This window comes from Colletotrichum godetiae (assembly GCF_030913485.1).
Source record: "Colletotrichum godetiae strain CBS 193.32 chromosome Unknown BDP55scaffold_2, whole genome shotgun sequence".
NCBI classification, from domain to species: domain Eukaryota; kingdom Fungi; phylum Ascomycota; class Sordariomycetes; order Glomerellales; family Glomerellaceae; genus Colletotrichum; species Colletotrichum godetiae.
In genome coordinates, this window is record NW_026851250.1 from 1,619,767 (window position 1) to 1,634,611 (window position 14,845).

The following is a 14,845-nucleotide window of genomic DNA, read 5'->3' on the forward strand; positions in this document are numbered from 1 at the left end:
AACTCGCAGAAGTGCATCTTCTACAATCCGCCCAACTGGGAGGCTACGGCTAACGACTGCCGCGAGGTGTGCAAGGACTCCAATGATCTTAATGCGGCTGCTGGACTCACCACCTCATACACCTGCGTTGGCTTCTACCCTCTGAACAAAACGATTCCCTGGGAGAAAAAAGGACCGGGAATTCAGGTGGCCCCAGGAGTGTGCACCTGCGACAATCCCGTCATCAACCTCGTCGGAGAGACGTTTGTCAAGATGCTTCCCGTTATGGCTGAGGTAAGTCTAGCACATCCTTGATGTCTCTTTTCCTTTCAAGTTGGATGAAACTTACTAATGCCTCTTAATTCAGATTTCGTGTTATGTCTATGTGCACTCATTGAAGTTGGTTTTTGAAGAGGGCCTCAAGATGATCCCGGAAGCCAAGTTCATGTCCAAAGGAATGAGTAAGTCCACAAATGGCGATAAATGATACAGTAACAGCACGCTAACCAGACTTTCACTACTATAGAGACCCTGATTTATGTTGCAAAGCTGGTCAAGTTTACCTACAAGGCAGGGGATCGCATTGGTGCCTTCAAGGCTTGGCTTAACCCATGCGACGATGACATGGTCCCTGAAGACTTTGCGAAAGTCTTTGATACTTTGACGAGTGTCGCTGATGACGTCGTCAAGTTCACAAAGCCTACGAAATTTAAGGAGGGTAGCGGAAAGAAGGGAGACGCTGGATATCCCTGAAAGTGATGTGGGATCTAGAATGCACGTAAAAGAAGCCTCCAGCACCCTTTTGCTGAATGATCCATGTATTGTGAGTAAGTCTGCAGACTGATTTTGGAGGCTGGAGAGGCCTGAATAGCAACGGCAAAAACGCACACCTGACTAGTTGAAATACCTTATTCAATAATAGTACTCAATCGGCTTTCCCTTCACGACCATGACCCACAGTGATTATGTACATCCGTCACCTACTTATACCCATTTCTGCCCGTAGTTTGTTCTTGGGAGGAGCTGATCTAATCAGATTCGTTCTGAAAGATAGTTTTCAATGGATATTGTATGCTAGAGAAACCTTCTACGACTAGCTTGTTCATGGATTCCGAACAACACCGCTTTTTATATCATGGGAGAAGTTTAGAAAACCGGCGATGGGGCTTGCGGAACCCACCTCATCTCGAAATTCGAGTCTCGATTCTAGGATAGCTAGGAAATGCGAGGGCATGCTAGCATCCCTGGGTGATTGGGTGTGGTAGAACTGGCCCAGATAGGCTCCGGGTGAAAGACTCATCTATGGGGCGCCTTACGAAGTTGGAACCCTTCCATCAAGACCAATCATACACTCTACTGGCTTAAGATCCATGAAATCTTACAGTCAAGTCTTTCAGATGCAAATCATCACCAACGTCGTCTCTCTTCTCTCCCCTGTTGCCAATACGATGACCAGCCCCATTGCTGAGCCAGCTGCAGCTCTCGTACGGGCCTCTGGACATGTTTGTGACAATATCCACGACCTGATATCATATCTCTCGCTAATTTATGCGACCCATTTCAATGTCTGGACTGCCTTCTTGTCTCAGGTTAAAGGCGCCTGTAGCAAGTACAGCAACGCCAACGCCCAGAGAAAATGCCGAGGCGGCCAGTGGATTTGCGTTCATGGCAACCCGATCACTCTGGATGGAAAGTTCGTGACCTACACGACGACTGGTGTTTCATGTTCCAAAAATGGACAATTGTGCGCCTGAATAATGTGAATGACACTGATTCATTATTTTTCTGATGTGGAAGGATGCATCCTAAGCTCGGTTTCAACAACACTCTTCTTTTTAGGCGGTTGAACCACGTACTTGAATGCATGTAATGCATGAGACATCTCCGGCAAAAGGTTTTCTTTGGACAAAGGGGAAAAGTTTACGAAGAGACTTCGATTCCCAGTTTCTCAATTGAAGACTATGATGCGTAAGGTATGTGGTAGTAGGAGATGGCAGCAAAATAAGTAGAATACATGTGCGTTTACTCAAATAAGACCCTCCACTTTTGGTACCATTTGGATCTTAATGGGGCAGGCTCGTCTGCAGCGAAAATTTCGTCCAAGCCAGACTTTAAGTCAACATCCATAGGGTTGAGTACCCAGGGATCCTGTCGGCCCACAGTGAACTTGTGTCCAAAGTAAAGCACCAAGAAAATTACGACGCCGATATACGACGTAAAAAAGGACGAGGTGTTCCATTGTCCCACCAGAAACACTTTGAATCCGTTAATGAAGAGCAGTAAACTGAAGCCAAACAAGCTGAACATGCTTGAGTAGGGTTGAAAGCGTGATCGGAAGGGGATGTCTGTGATGCCCTGCGCATCTGATGCCTTGCGGTACCTGAAGTAGATAATACAGCAGCAAATCCAACTTTGATAAGCGCCCGTGTTGATCAAGTTGGCGAACCAATTGAACACGGTTGCACCAGTCGAAGCAACATTGAGGTACGCCAACAATGAGAAAGAGGCACTAGCTGCTGTGGCGTAGTATGGGACACCCGACTTTGTACAGCGGGTGAAGATCTTCGGTGCGTTGCCAGCAAGGGCCATCGAATACAAAGCGCGGCTAGCAAGGTACTATAACGCGGATCAGAGAAGTTTCAGAAAAGAGGAAGTGGTGAGGGGTGTGGACAGCATACCAGATAGGAATTGCCTGCAGACCAAGCACTCAGGACGATAACCACGTTAACCACACTGTCGAGACCCTTGATGCCAGCCTCTCTGATGCCAATAGCCCAAGGGGAAGCGCCTGCGCCTTTACCACCACTGAGAAGGTTGGGGTTGTTGCTGCTGACGATGATTCCCACAGCCAGGGCACCAAGTATGTAGAAGGTGATGAGGCGATAGAAGTATCGACGCGTTGCGGTAGGAATATTCCGGCGAGGGCTCTCCATCTCACCACCGGTGACGACAAGTAGTTCCGGCGCAAAGGCGAAGGCAAAGACAGAGAAGGTAATGGTTGAGACAAATGCAACCAGACGCCCAGAGTCTCCCGTCACGATGTATTCTTTTACCGGTCCTGGATTCGACCAGTTCGAAAACCAAAGAGGCTGATGCGAGGGGCCGCCGCCGAAGAAGAGTACCACTGAGAGGATGAGTAGGCCAATAATACCAAAGACTTTCATGCTGGCAAACCAGAACTCGGCTTCGCCATAGACTTTGACTGGGAAGCAGTTGAGAGCAATCATGACTGCGCCGATGAGCGTCAACCAGAAGGCAATGTGCAGAGGTGGCGACCAATAGTTGAGGACAATGTAAGTCGCAGTGATTTCGGCCGGGACCGTGATGGAGAAGATGTACCAGTACACCCAACCCAGTGTAAACCCAAGACTACGCGAAAAGAATCGTTGACCGTAGTAAGCGACTGAAGAGCCGGGGACCGGGAGGTAAGCACTCATTTCGCCGGTGGCCGTTGCCACGCCGTAGAGGAGAAGAGTGATGCTGATGTAGGAGATGAGGAGGAATAGGGGCCCGCCCATGTTCAGACCCTGGCCGACACCGACAAAGAGGCCGGTTCCAATTGTCCCGCCCAAGGCGATCATTTGTGCGTGTCGAGATTTGAGGCCGCGTTGGGTTGAGCCCTGTTGTCGCCCCTCGGGACCCAGCACGCCTCCACGTACGGACTCCATCGGACGGAGCTCGATATCGGTGTTGGCGATGGTTGGGGACTTCATTTTTTCGGTATCGTAGGACGGAAGATTAGACATCGTAGCCTTGCAGGTGTCAGTTACGACAGCGTTCAAGTGATTGATATGAAGTTACAGGACTGAAGCCACGCAAAGCCTCCCTGGATGAATGAAGTAGGTACTGGTTTGCAGTAATACAGTTTCTGTGTTGTGATTGTTGTGAAGTCTTATTTAGAACCCAGTTGATCAAATAAAATCAGCAACGCCAACGAGATTGCCATTTAAATACTTCAGCCAGGCTGAAGTGAGAGATACGGATGACAGGAGATTCAAGAGTCGTGTAGACTTTTGCAACGCTGCCGACGAGTTCATCATGGGGTACGCAGTATTGAAGCTGTCATTGGCTTGTGCATCCTACTACGACTTAGCCCAGTACCAAGGGCGCGGGTTTGAATTTTGGTTAGGAACGTTTCCCGGATGCTATCAGCTTCATCGTAGCATAACTTAAGATACGCTGGGGTTATTTTGCACTAAGCTTGATAAGGGAGGCTAAGGGGTTTCATTGTTGGCGTTGTCGTTATTACTTTCCTAAACTTTCGAGGCTACCTAATCAGCCAAGCCTCTGGCAAGGTGAATTTCCCCGCGCATTTATCGGCTTCCCCGGACATATCCCTGAATCCGGTTGATAGGTGCGATACGAAACTTGCTGCCGCCTCTGGTCGTAATTTCCAAGACTGTGGCAAACACAAAACTCACAGAAGATTGACATATAGGTAGGCAGTGGAGGTGAAGTGGAAAGCATTCCCGCGTGGCGTTGAGACCACGTGAACCATATTGCTGAATAATGCAGGCCTTATCCTTGATGGCGTTCATGTCAACCTGGGGTCTAGACCCTTAAGAATGTCATTCTAATTTTCAAGCAAGAGAACCACTTGTAAAAGTGATACCAGTACATACGTGGATTGGACCTCAAGTAATTAGTTCATCGAGTCCAACGCAGTTAGCCTGACTCATGTTCGATTTGATCCAGGAGCTGAGGGTAACCAACGTTTTGCCTTGCCTCAGAGACTAGGAACGCACTCAACAATACTCAACCACGTATGATCATTGATAAGTCTGCTGTACCCGGTTGGCAAGCCTGCGACGGTTGATACTCATGCCATATTGAAGTATCAGGCGCTGAGTTCGAGGTAGATGCTACGTATTATGTTCCCCGGAGCAAACGTACCCGGACATTGAGATAACGAGGCTTCGATTGGGATGTAGGAACGCGTGTGATTATTGAATTTGCATGTTCAAATCTAGCGAGTCTATCATACTTCTAGTTTTGGGTTGGCATCACCACGCTTGCATTACTAGCCTCCTCATCTTCTAGCTTCCAGAGGCTTGTGACTGTTTTTGTCTGCAAGTAGAAGTTCAGACCAGCCTTGCCGTAGAATGTGTTGACACCACCGCCGGCGATGCTTGCCTTGTTTCCTGTGAAGCTAAACATGGGCAGAGGCACTGGGATCGGAACATTTATGCCGAGCTGTCCAGCCTCAACGTTCTTCTGGAACCAAGAGGCAGCTGCTCCTGAGTTGGTGAAAAGAGCGACACCATTGCCGTAAGGATTGTCGTTGACAAGTTGAGTAGCTTCAGCCAAGGTCTCGGCCTCGAGACACACCAACACAGGCCCAAATATCTCCTCCCTGTAGCACCTCATGTGAGGCTTGACGCCAGTAATGATTGTAGGACCCAAGAAATTGCCATTAGGATACTTGTTAGGGCGGTAGCCGCGGCCATCCAGCACAATCTTAGCGCCTTCTTGTTCCGCACTCTCGATAAGAGCTTCTATCCGGGCAAGACTCTGAGGACTAATTACGGGGCCCAAGTCAGCGCCGTCTTCGAAACCTCCATCAACCTTGAGCTGTTTTGCGTTTTCAACAAGGTCATCAACCCAGGAATGTGTCTCACGACCAGTAAGAACCAGGGCAGAGAGTGCCATGCACCGCTGACCCGCTGCACCAAATGCAGCGCCGGAAATCGCGTCGATGGTCCGTTGTTTGTTGCTGTCGGGAAGAACAACAGCATGGTTTTTCGCGCCAAGATTAGCTTGCACTCTCTTCCCGTTGGCTGATCCACGAGTGTAGATGTATTTGCCAGCCTTGTTGCCACCGACAAAGCTAACAGCCTTGATTGCTGGCTCGTCGAGGATAAAGTTGACTGCGCGGTGCGTGCCGTGAATGATGTTGATAACACCGTCGGGGAAGCCAGCTTCCTTGGCTAGTTCTGCGAGAATCATAGCAGCGCCGGGATCTCTTTCGGATGGTTTGAGAACCAGAGTGTTGCCAGTAATCGTAGCAATTGGAATCGACCATAGAGGAATCATAGCAGGGAAGTCTGTCAAAAAACGAATATGTCAGTAATTGAACAACAGACTAGACTCTTCCATAAACATGTAGCTCAAGACATAGGGCTTAGATAGACTTACTGAAAGGGCAAATAGCAGCAACAACACCAAGAGGCTCGCGATAACTCCGTGTCTCCATATCCTTGGCTACCTCAAGGACATCGCCAGTGATCTGTGTAGTAATGCCACACGCCGTCTCAGCGACTTGTAAGCCGCGTAGAACGTCCCCTCGCGCATCAGCGAAAGTTTTGCCTTGCTCAAGCGTGATTGAAGCGGCAAGCCGATCCCAATCTCTTCGAATCAAGTTTACGAAGTTGAACATGATTTGTTGGCGTTTCAGAATGCTCGTCGCCTTCCAATCTGGAAACGCGCGCTGGGCACTCTCGACCGCGGCCTTAAGTTCCTCATCCGTGCTCTCTGGTACGCGTGTCACGACGTTGTTCGTGGCTGGGTCGTGGACGTCGATCCAGTTGCTGGCTGATGACGATTTGAAGGTGTTATCGATGAAGTTATGAGTTGGTGAAGGATTGGCGATTTTGGTGTGGGAGGTAGGCCAGGACAAAAGTGTGGATGATGTTGTAGAAAGAACTCTACGAGATGAAGCAACTGGAGAAGATAGTGAGATGAAGCTGCTTGGCTTGGAGGCCACGCGGACGGCCGATGAAGCCCTGATACAACGCATTTCTTCCTAGGGAGATGAAAGAGAAGCTTGGTGACAATATTGCACAGGTCAATGTCTCTGAACGTACGAATACAAAGAGATTTGGAGAGAAGAAGAGCCACTTCAAGATAAATCTCAAGCAGCTCATTAGAGAGACGTTCTAGAAGTTGGACAGGGCAAGTGGGCTGTTTTGCACGCATGATTTGCGGGTTATCATCCCTACACAATTTGAACGTGCTCAAAATAATTCCTCTTGCCATCGGATGTGCTTCCGTGACGTCGATCGTAAAGTCTCGCCGAAAGTAGCCTCCGCATTCTTGTTCGCGATGACTGCCAAAGTTCTGGAGAGCTATGGATGCTAAATGTGCATATCGTGGATCGATCATCTCGGCATCCTGGCCTGTATCAAGAGCTTATGCACACTAATCCCTGCAGCCAGAGACATACCCCCGATTCGATAGCTAAATTTGCAGACGCATCACGGTGGACAAGACACGTAAACTTGGAGGCAACACGAATCAAACCTCAAATGGTTGATCGGTGCACCACTGTGCGTATCTGGAAAGCTAGATTGGGTCTAAGTGTTGGTGTGAAGCAAAATGGCAACCTTCCCCGAGCTACCCCAAACTCCCCCCAACCACAACGATAAGCATGTTCCAGATCGGAGATCCTGAGCTTCCTACCTAAACCGGGAGCTTCACATACGAATGCTCTTGATGCCGTGTTCCATGGCGAGACCCAGAAGGTTGGGCTGAAGTCTGGTCTCCTCTTCGCTAGCTGTGACCCCGATTTCGGGCTGCGGAGCTACTTGCCGAGGCAGGAAAGTCAGCAACCCAGGTTGACACTGACGGGACCAATTCCGAGAGTTTTGTACACATAAGCTTACGAGCTCTCACTCGTAGCAGTCTTTCTTCACATCGAGCTTTCCCCTTCATCATCTCCCGGACCAATTCCATGTCGAGTCGGTGCAATCGATCCTCAAAGCACACCCGACCAAGATAATCTCAGTCTCACCAGTTTCCAAAATGGCAAACCGCGGCGCAACATGGGACCCCGATGTCCACACCATCCGCGATCTGATGGAGTTGGGAAGCAAGAAGCTCCCCAAGATGTACAGGGACTACTACAATGAGGGCGCAATGGACCTCGTAACGTCAGTCGCCCGAAGCCGACTTGAGAGTACCTGGGAAATTGCTGACTCTCACCATCATACAGACTGAAAGATAACGAAGAGGCATACAACCGATACAAGATCATGCCGCGTATTCTTGTCAATGTCGACAATATCGACATGTCTACCTCGATCTTTGGGGCCAGGGTATGTAGATCGCATGATCGGGTACCTGAGAATGCTGCTTACGCTATTCTGATAGGTATCGTTTCCCCTGGGCTTCAGTCCGGCTGCGATGCACAAGATGGCACACCCAGAAGGCGAACTTGGGACGTCGCGCGCGGCAGCAAAGATGAACGTCTGCATGGCACTTTCTTCCTACGCCACCGAGTCGATGGAGAATGTGGCAGCCGAAGGCACCGGAAACCCATACGTGATGCAGTTGTGTGTGCTCAGAGACCGAGAAACCACTCTGCAAATCCTGAAACGCGCTGAAGGTAGGCACATCACATGATCATGCCTCTTTCAAGCATGGAGTCGAGGTGCTAACAATCTTAACAGCATCTGGATACAAAGCCATCTTCCTCTCTGTCGATACCCCGCTGCTAGGCCGTCGATTGAACGAATACCGAAACAATTTTTGTCTACCCGAAGGCATCGAATGGCCCAACCTGTTGTCTGATGGAAAGAGCGAATTGAGCGGTGACGATAAGGAAGGCCAATCAGCAAACCGACACGACTTTGGTAAATAATTTTGCAAGCTTACTCTCTTCGAAAGATGACTGACAGAGACTATTGCAGACCCTTCGCTTGACTGGGACTCGGCGATTCCCTGGCTCAAGAAGCACACCAAACTCCAACTATGGCTCAAGGGTGGTAAGTTGCCTATACTGCTCGAACCTTGTGATGAAATCAAGCATACTGACGGATTTCTCTAATAGTCTACACCCCCGACGATGTCGCTCTCGCAATCCGACACGGTCTCGACGGTGTCATCATCTCAAACCACGGTGGCAGGCAGTTGGATGGTGTACCCGCTACGCTTGATGCTCTGCGAATCTGCGCACCGGTGGCAGCTGGCAAGATTCCAATCGCGGTCGATGGTGGTATTCGTCGGGGCACCGACATCTTCAAGGCGCTTGCCCTCGGCGCGTCACATTGCTTTGTCGGAAGAATCCCCATTTGGGGTTTGGCCGTAAGCTTGGACATCCTTGCTCACGAGTGTCAAGTAACGTAGTGGCTGACAAGTATGATAGTACAACGGGCAAGAAGGTGTTGAGCTGGCGCTCAAAATCCTCCAGTATGAGCTCAAGGTTGCTATGGCTCTCGCAGGGTAAGTCTTTAGCCGCTGACCGAAGACCGTTGATCACAGCTAACTCATACCGCCAACAGAACTCGAACCATTGCTGAAATCTCGAGGGGTCATGTAGCATATCTGAACGGTAGCGGGGTGTTGGCGAAGCTCTAGATGGTATATGTTTGTTTTCGTAGCATTTGCATAGCGAATTAGCATTTCCTAAGATTGATCCTTCGTTGTAAAATATGCACAAGTATTTGGTATCTCCAAATCGAGCCATGTTGAGAATCGCCAAGGGATCATCGAAAACACACAAATTGCGGCTTCAGTTTTAACACCCAACGTCGGGTATTTGGATATTGGCCTGCTGAGAAGTATCCCATTTGAGTCATCACGCGACATCGTGCTCTAATTCGTCTATCACACATTTAGCCCGCTGCTCAACGCAGTGAATTTCTCAACTTGGATATATGTCCCACTGGTCACGGACAGCGTGGTGACATGTGCAAAAGCCAACTGATTACCACGCATATCTTCTGTCTGGAATAGACCTTTTTTTTTTTTTTTGCTTTCAATGAATACTGACCAGGGGTCTGTAAGTGCCATACATGGCGACTTGGAGACCCTGATTCTCACGAGACCCTGAACAGGAAACTTAGTGGCCGCTACCTATTCCGTGAGGTGCAAGGGTACGCTCAAACCACTGGTTGCTGGCCCAGGATTTGGATCCCAATAAGCACTACCCATGGCGTCCGTAGCTTAGTCCTTCCGGCAATGGTATGGAGAACATATACAACGCAAGCCAAGCCGGCCTTTCAAAGGAAGGCCTCCGCGATGGGATCCACTTTGCCGCCCGGACCTACCCCGCGCTATCTCAACCAAGATAGCGATTTTGGACAATTTCACCGCGGGGCATTATGGGTCCCCGGGACCGGAGCTGACCCCGCGGTGCCGTCCTTCTTCTCTCGATTCGAATTACCCCGCCATCCTGACACCCCTTTTCCAGAGCTATCATGAGGGGCAACAGTGACAGAAGAGGCAGGCCTGCTCGAATTGGTCGTACATGTAGGTGTCGGAAGGGCTTCCGGCCGTTTCGTGTTGTTACTAGAAGGTTTGCGCGTGTAGCTTCCTGCATTGTATGAAGCAAGAGAAGCCGGCGTATGACAGTCGCAATTTAACAGGTTTGCATGAGAGATTTCTTCGAGAAATCTGTAAGGTATATGACGTTGGTATCAGAAGCTCAAGTCCTCTGAATATTCCCATCATAATATCATCCAAGCTGCTTATACCCAACATCTTGCTTGGTCTTTCTTTAGCAGATTTCAATTTGCAGTTCACTGTACAACAATACTGAATACTTCCAAATCCAAATATTGCAATTAAGAAACCTCCAAAATGGCAGTCAGCGACCTCAAAGGCGTCCTCGTCGCCCTAATCACCCCCTTTACCCCCGATCAAAAAGAAATCGACACAGCCGCCCTCGATGCACACATCCAGCGCATGATCGGCGCAGGCGTCCACGGCCTCGTTCCCGGCGGCAGCACCGGCGAATTCACAGCCCTCACCACCGAAGAGCGCAAAATCCTCGTCAAGCAGTCCGTCGACTCTGCAGCGGGCCGCGTCCCCGTCGTCGCTGGCATCGGCGACCTGTCCACCGCAAAAGCCGTCGAGCACGCCATCTACGCTGCCTCCGTCGGCGCCAGCGCTCTGATGGTTGTTCCTCCGTTTTACGATGCGCCCAACTTGGAGCAGTTGAAGGAGCTGCTCAAGGAGATTCACGAGGAGTCAAAGTTGCCGATCATGTACTACAATATCCCGTCCGCCAGCGGTGTTTCGCTTTCTCCCGAGGAGATTGCTTCGCTATCCGAAGTTGGCGTCACGCATCTCAAGGATACATCCGGCAACGCGCCCGCTCTCACGGACATGCTCTTCACCGAAGCCACCTCCTCTAAGGTCACCGCCTTCAACGGCTGGGATACCCTCACATTTTACGGCCTCGCTGCAGGTGCAAAGGGCTCCGTGTGGGGCGCGACAAACATAATCCCCGAGCTGTCTTCCCAACTGTGGGAGGCGCTGGCGGAGAAGAAGGACTTGACTAAAGGCAGGGAACTGTGGGCCAGAATTTTCCCGATTTGCAAGTTCCTCGAGGCACCTGGCGACAACTACGGCGCGGCTGTGAAGACGGGAATGGAGTTGCGCGGGTGGAAGACGGGAGGTATGCGCAAGCCGTTTAAGCTGCTTGAGGGCGAGAGGCGTAAGGAGCTTGCGCAGTTATTGAAGGATGCGGGCGTTGATGTTGTCGCGTAGAGTGCTTTACTAGAAGATAGATTGAAGTCAATATTTGACCTGTACTCTACACTGCATGCTGAAGACCCTTCCCTAATGTCATGACAGACCTCGATATGGTGCAGATATGGTTGTCACACAAATCGGCGCGCGAAGTTTCCAGCACAGATCATCTCCCGGTAAAATACATTGACCCGCCTTCACGGTGCAGCAGTCTGGTTAAGCCTCTCGGAACACAGGATCACTCCGCAGAGAGTAGGATTTCATAGTCGGTGGTCGAAGTAGTATGACTCTTATGAGAAGAGTTTGGTGCTCAAATTTACAAGTATGTAAGATCTTCAATCGCTGTCGTTGTACATCGTTCATCATCTACATCATAAAGTCTACTAATATACCTCCTCACCTCGGAATAGTCTTCATCATATCCGGCCAGCTCAACGTCCAATCACCTGTCTCCGTTCTCTTGTCCCACACACTCTGAGCCAAAACACTAGGTTTATCGGTGCCAAATATTACGCCACTATTATCGATCATTTGAAGCACCTTGAGGCCCCTCTCTTGTAAGTCAGGCGTCGTAGCCTCGCACGCGGCAATGAACGCTGCCCAACCGATGCTCGTCGCAAAGTCGTGATCGTCCGCTGTTTCCTCGAGGCACGGCTGAATAAAGTCCAGGGTCTTGCGTACGGAGTCCTGGATTACCATGGCGCTCATGTTGTAGACGCGACGATAGAAGTAGATGATGAGTGCTTGATGCATTGCGAGCGTCAGGGATCTGATGAGGGGGTGATCTACGAGCTTCGTTTCCTGTGTAACGAGTTCCCGTGGTCGGCTTGGTCCGCTCTGCATGTCTGATGAGCCGAGCGACCAGGACCAGATATTCTGCTCCAGCTGTTTGATGTGCCGTGACAAGGCCATGGAGATGCGGTGATCGTACATGGCCATAGCCTCCAACTTCGTCTTTTCATTGGCGAAGCTAATGGTTTGCGATAGCAGCGTCATCAGCGACTCTGGTACACCATATATCTCTGGATACATCGTCACGGGCCAGTGTCCAGAAACATCAAGATGGATATCCGCATAGCCGACCTCTGCGGGCTTCTCCCGCGACAGGTCGAGGTCGGCGCCTAGAGAGTCTTCTGCAATACGGAACTTACGTAGCGACACCGCCATCTCGGTTGCTGCCTGCGCTTGGGATTTTGCAGAGTCTATGGCAATGTCTGTGCTCTCTGCGATGACGCGGAGGTGTGTGTAGACGTGATGTAGGACACGGACGTTGAAGGATTTGGGCATCGCGAGGCCGCGGAGGCGGATGAGGCGTTCGGCGTCAAGGAGGAAGATCTTTACTGCACGAGATCCGTTATACAGGACCTGAAGAACGTCAGTAGAGTTCAGAGAGTAGCGCTAGATCAATGCCGACTTACCGATACCATGGCTGTAGCAAGAATGGCCATAAGTATCTCGTTGTACTTGGCCTGACTTGCCTGATCAGACTCGCCCTGTAAAGCCATCTTAAGATGTGACTGGGCACTCTTTTGATAGTTCTGTCCAATATCTAGCCACTGTGTTGTTGGCTTTTGGCTCTCTTTGTTCGACGATTGGTGCATATGATAGGCACTTTTTGCTAATAGTGTACACAAGATACTGTGTCGGGTATGCGAAGTGGTGTTCCAAAGAGACAGTTCGGCAAATGTTTCCAGGGCGCAAGGGAGAAGCCAGAGCTGCCATGGTGATATCCTCATGCCCTTGACTGACGATGATGATTCCATGGTTTTGTAGTATCGTAAGAGGGAAGCGGCATGTGACGGCAAACATGGTTCGATACCCGGCATATTGTTAGTGAAAGGGCTTGAAGTTTTGTGCGAGATCGTCAGGTCCTGCTCATCTGCCAGAGGACTGGTCGATTCCTGTGTATGGTTTTGTTCTCTATCATGGTTCCAATCTCGGGTATTTGTGTCATTAGCAATTCCAGGCTCGGTACGAGCCATTGCTGGCGTACGCGGCGATAAGGGAGAGAATAGAAGATCCAGAGCGGAGTTGTCCATTGCCATCATATGAGACAAACTCCCCGTCCCTTCTCCGTGCATCCATGGCTGGCTCAGGTTGTTGAGCATGCCATCGGTACTAAAATTGTCAAACGGCCCAGGCAAGAAGTATGGCTCCAAGACCAGCGAGTTGTCGTCAACAGACCAAGGCTCAATTACAACCTCCTCGATGTCTTCATCGAGCTCACCAACCATTATCTCTGGCAAGGCATCAGAGGGCGAGGTATTAGGTGAGCTCTCAGAGACAGAAGGCTGCAACGGCGAAGATCCAGTATCTGTAGAGCCATCAAAGGCTCTGAACACGCCAAACGGGCCAGTTACATGCGCGTCGTCGGCGTGGACGCTCTTCTCATCGAGATCAAGAACAATATCCCCGGCAGACTGGTGCCCCATGCTGGTCACAATCTCGACGCTCATCATCTTCCTCTCCTCCTCGGTGAAAAGCGGGTACCGGTAGGACGTGCCGCGATGGGCGTGCTTCTGCTCGGCGGAGCACAGGGGGTCTGGAACCCACAGAAGCTGGCCATCGTAGCCTTCGCAGACAAGATTGAGGCGGCGGCAGGAAGAGCATACCGGACGGGTCTCGTCGCACTTGAGATGGCGACTCCTGCAGGTGCGGCAGCCTGTAAAGGTCCTCGAGCGAGGGACCTTCTTCGTTGGGGCGGCGCTGCTGGTCGTGGCCCTCGTCTTCGCTGTTGGCTTTCCTTTTGGGGGAGGCGGCTTTACCCCGGACCTGGACCCTCTGGTGACCGGACGGGCAGGCATTCTCGAGGATGACGCAAGGTATCTAAGTGCAAGGGCGACGAGAAAGCTGTTTGGAAGGATTTGGCACGTAGGAGATGATTGCAGTAGGGGATGAGGAACACATCAGGCTTGTGTTCCCGGTGGGCCGATTCTCTCGTGCTCTTGCGTGACTTAAAGGGAAGCCAACAGGAGACACAAAACAACTTCGCCGTTACGTATGCATCGATATCGGCAGGATAGCTTTGGTCAGCTGGGAGAAAGGGGTGTTGTTCATCATGCGTGAACAGTTCGGCGTCGTTATCCGTAGATGCCAAGTGTAGTCAATCTTTGTTCTTGCCAGAATCATCTGGGAAGGTTTCCGCGACGTGAAGCGGTACGTATCGGCGCTAACGGGGTGGAGACTCCAGGCCCCGATGGGATGCCGGTCTCTTCCCCTAGGATAATGCCGGATCGGTCACTAACAAGAACCTCGACATTTAGTCATGGCTTTGCCTTTACAGTATCCATAGACACATGACGGTCGGAGGAGAAAAGCTGGGGATGTTTTTGTCGTGTAAGCGGATGCGTAGTATTGTCTCTAGATTGTGATTGGGAATGCCTTCGCGAGAACTAAGGTGGTCCGTGGCACCTTGGAGTGTAAGTTGATGTTTGGACCTACTGTCCCTTATTAG

The 14,845-nt window shown here is 50.6% G+C and overlaps 6 protein-coding genes across 6 annotated transcripts; 3 read left to right on the plus strand and 3 right to left on the minus strand.

Moving 5' to 3' along the window:
- Positions 1-368: 368 nt before the first annotated feature.
- BDP55DRAFT_643725 (uncharacterized protein) lies at positions 369-772 on the plus strand. The gene is made up of 2 exons (XM_060573524.1): positions 369-440; positions 506-772. The coding sequence occupies exons 1-2, from the start codon at positions 404-406 to the stop codon at positions 730-732; spliced, it is 264 nt and encodes an 87-aa protein (XP_060436393.1). The 5' UTR covers positions 369-403; the 3' UTR covers positions 733-772.
- Positions 773-2,001: 1,229 nt separating this feature from the next.
- On the minus strand, positions 2,002-3,647 carry BDP55DRAFT_539610 (putative proline-specific permease; the record flags this gene model as incomplete). The annotated part of the gene is made up of 2 exons (XM_060568047.1): positions 2,002-2,595; positions 2,658-3,647. 2 exons carry the CDS (start codon positions 3,645-3,647, stop codon positions 2,002-2,004), a joined length of 1,584 nt encoding a protein of 527 aa, XP_060436394.1.
- Positions 3,648-4,965: 1,318 nt separating this feature from the next.
- Positions 4,966-6,715, minus strand: BDP55DRAFT_539701 (Aldehyde/histidinol dehydrogenase; the record flags this gene model as incomplete). Its single annotated transcript, XM_060568050.1, has 2 exons — positions 4,966-6,023; positions 6,115-6,715. The coding sequence occupies 2 exons, from the start codon at positions 6,713-6,715 to the stop codon at positions 4,966-4,968; spliced, it is 1,659 nt and encodes a 552-aa protein (XP_060436395.1).
- A 796-nt stretch (positions 6,716-7,511) lies between these two features.
- Positions 7,512-9,273, plus strand: BDP55DRAFT_763468 (FMN-dependent dehydrogenase; the record flags this gene model as incomplete). The annotated part of the gene is made up of 8 exons (XM_060580908.1): positions 7,512-7,847; positions 7,910-8,012; positions 8,068-8,302; positions 8,367-8,549; positions 8,607-8,681; positions 8,747-9,000; positions 9,062-9,138; positions 9,198-9,273. Exons 1-8 carry the CDS (start codon positions 7,720-7,722, stop codon positions 9,271-9,273), a joined length of 1,131 nt encoding a protein of 376 aa, XP_060436396.1. The 5' UTR covers positions 7,512-7,719.
- A 1,224-nt stretch (positions 9,274-10,497) lies between these two features.
- On the plus strand, positions 10,498-11,694 carry BDP55DRAFT_710232 (uncharacterized protein; the record flags this gene model as incomplete). Its single annotated transcript, XM_060578149.1, has 1 exon — positions 10,498-11,694. The coding sequence occupies one exon, from the start codon at positions 10,498-10,500 to the stop codon at positions 11,407-11,409; it is 912 nt and encodes a 303-aa protein (XP_060436397.1). The 3' UTR covers positions 11,410-11,694.
- Positions 11,695-11,696: 2 nt separating this feature from the next.
- Positions 11,697-14,492, minus strand: BDP55DRAFT_599264 (fungal-specific transcription factor domain-containing protein). Its single transcript, XM_060571031.1, has 2 exons — positions 12,810-14,492; positions 11,697-12,756 (listed from the first exon to the last, which is right to left on the minus strand). The coding sequence occupies exons 1-2, from the start codon at positions 14,193-14,195 to the stop codon at positions 11,788-11,790; spliced, it is 2,355 nt and encodes a 784-aa protein (XP_060436398.1). The 5' UTR covers positions 14,196-14,492; the 3' UTR covers positions 11,697-11,787.
- Positions 14,493-14,845: the final 353 nt, after the last annotated feature.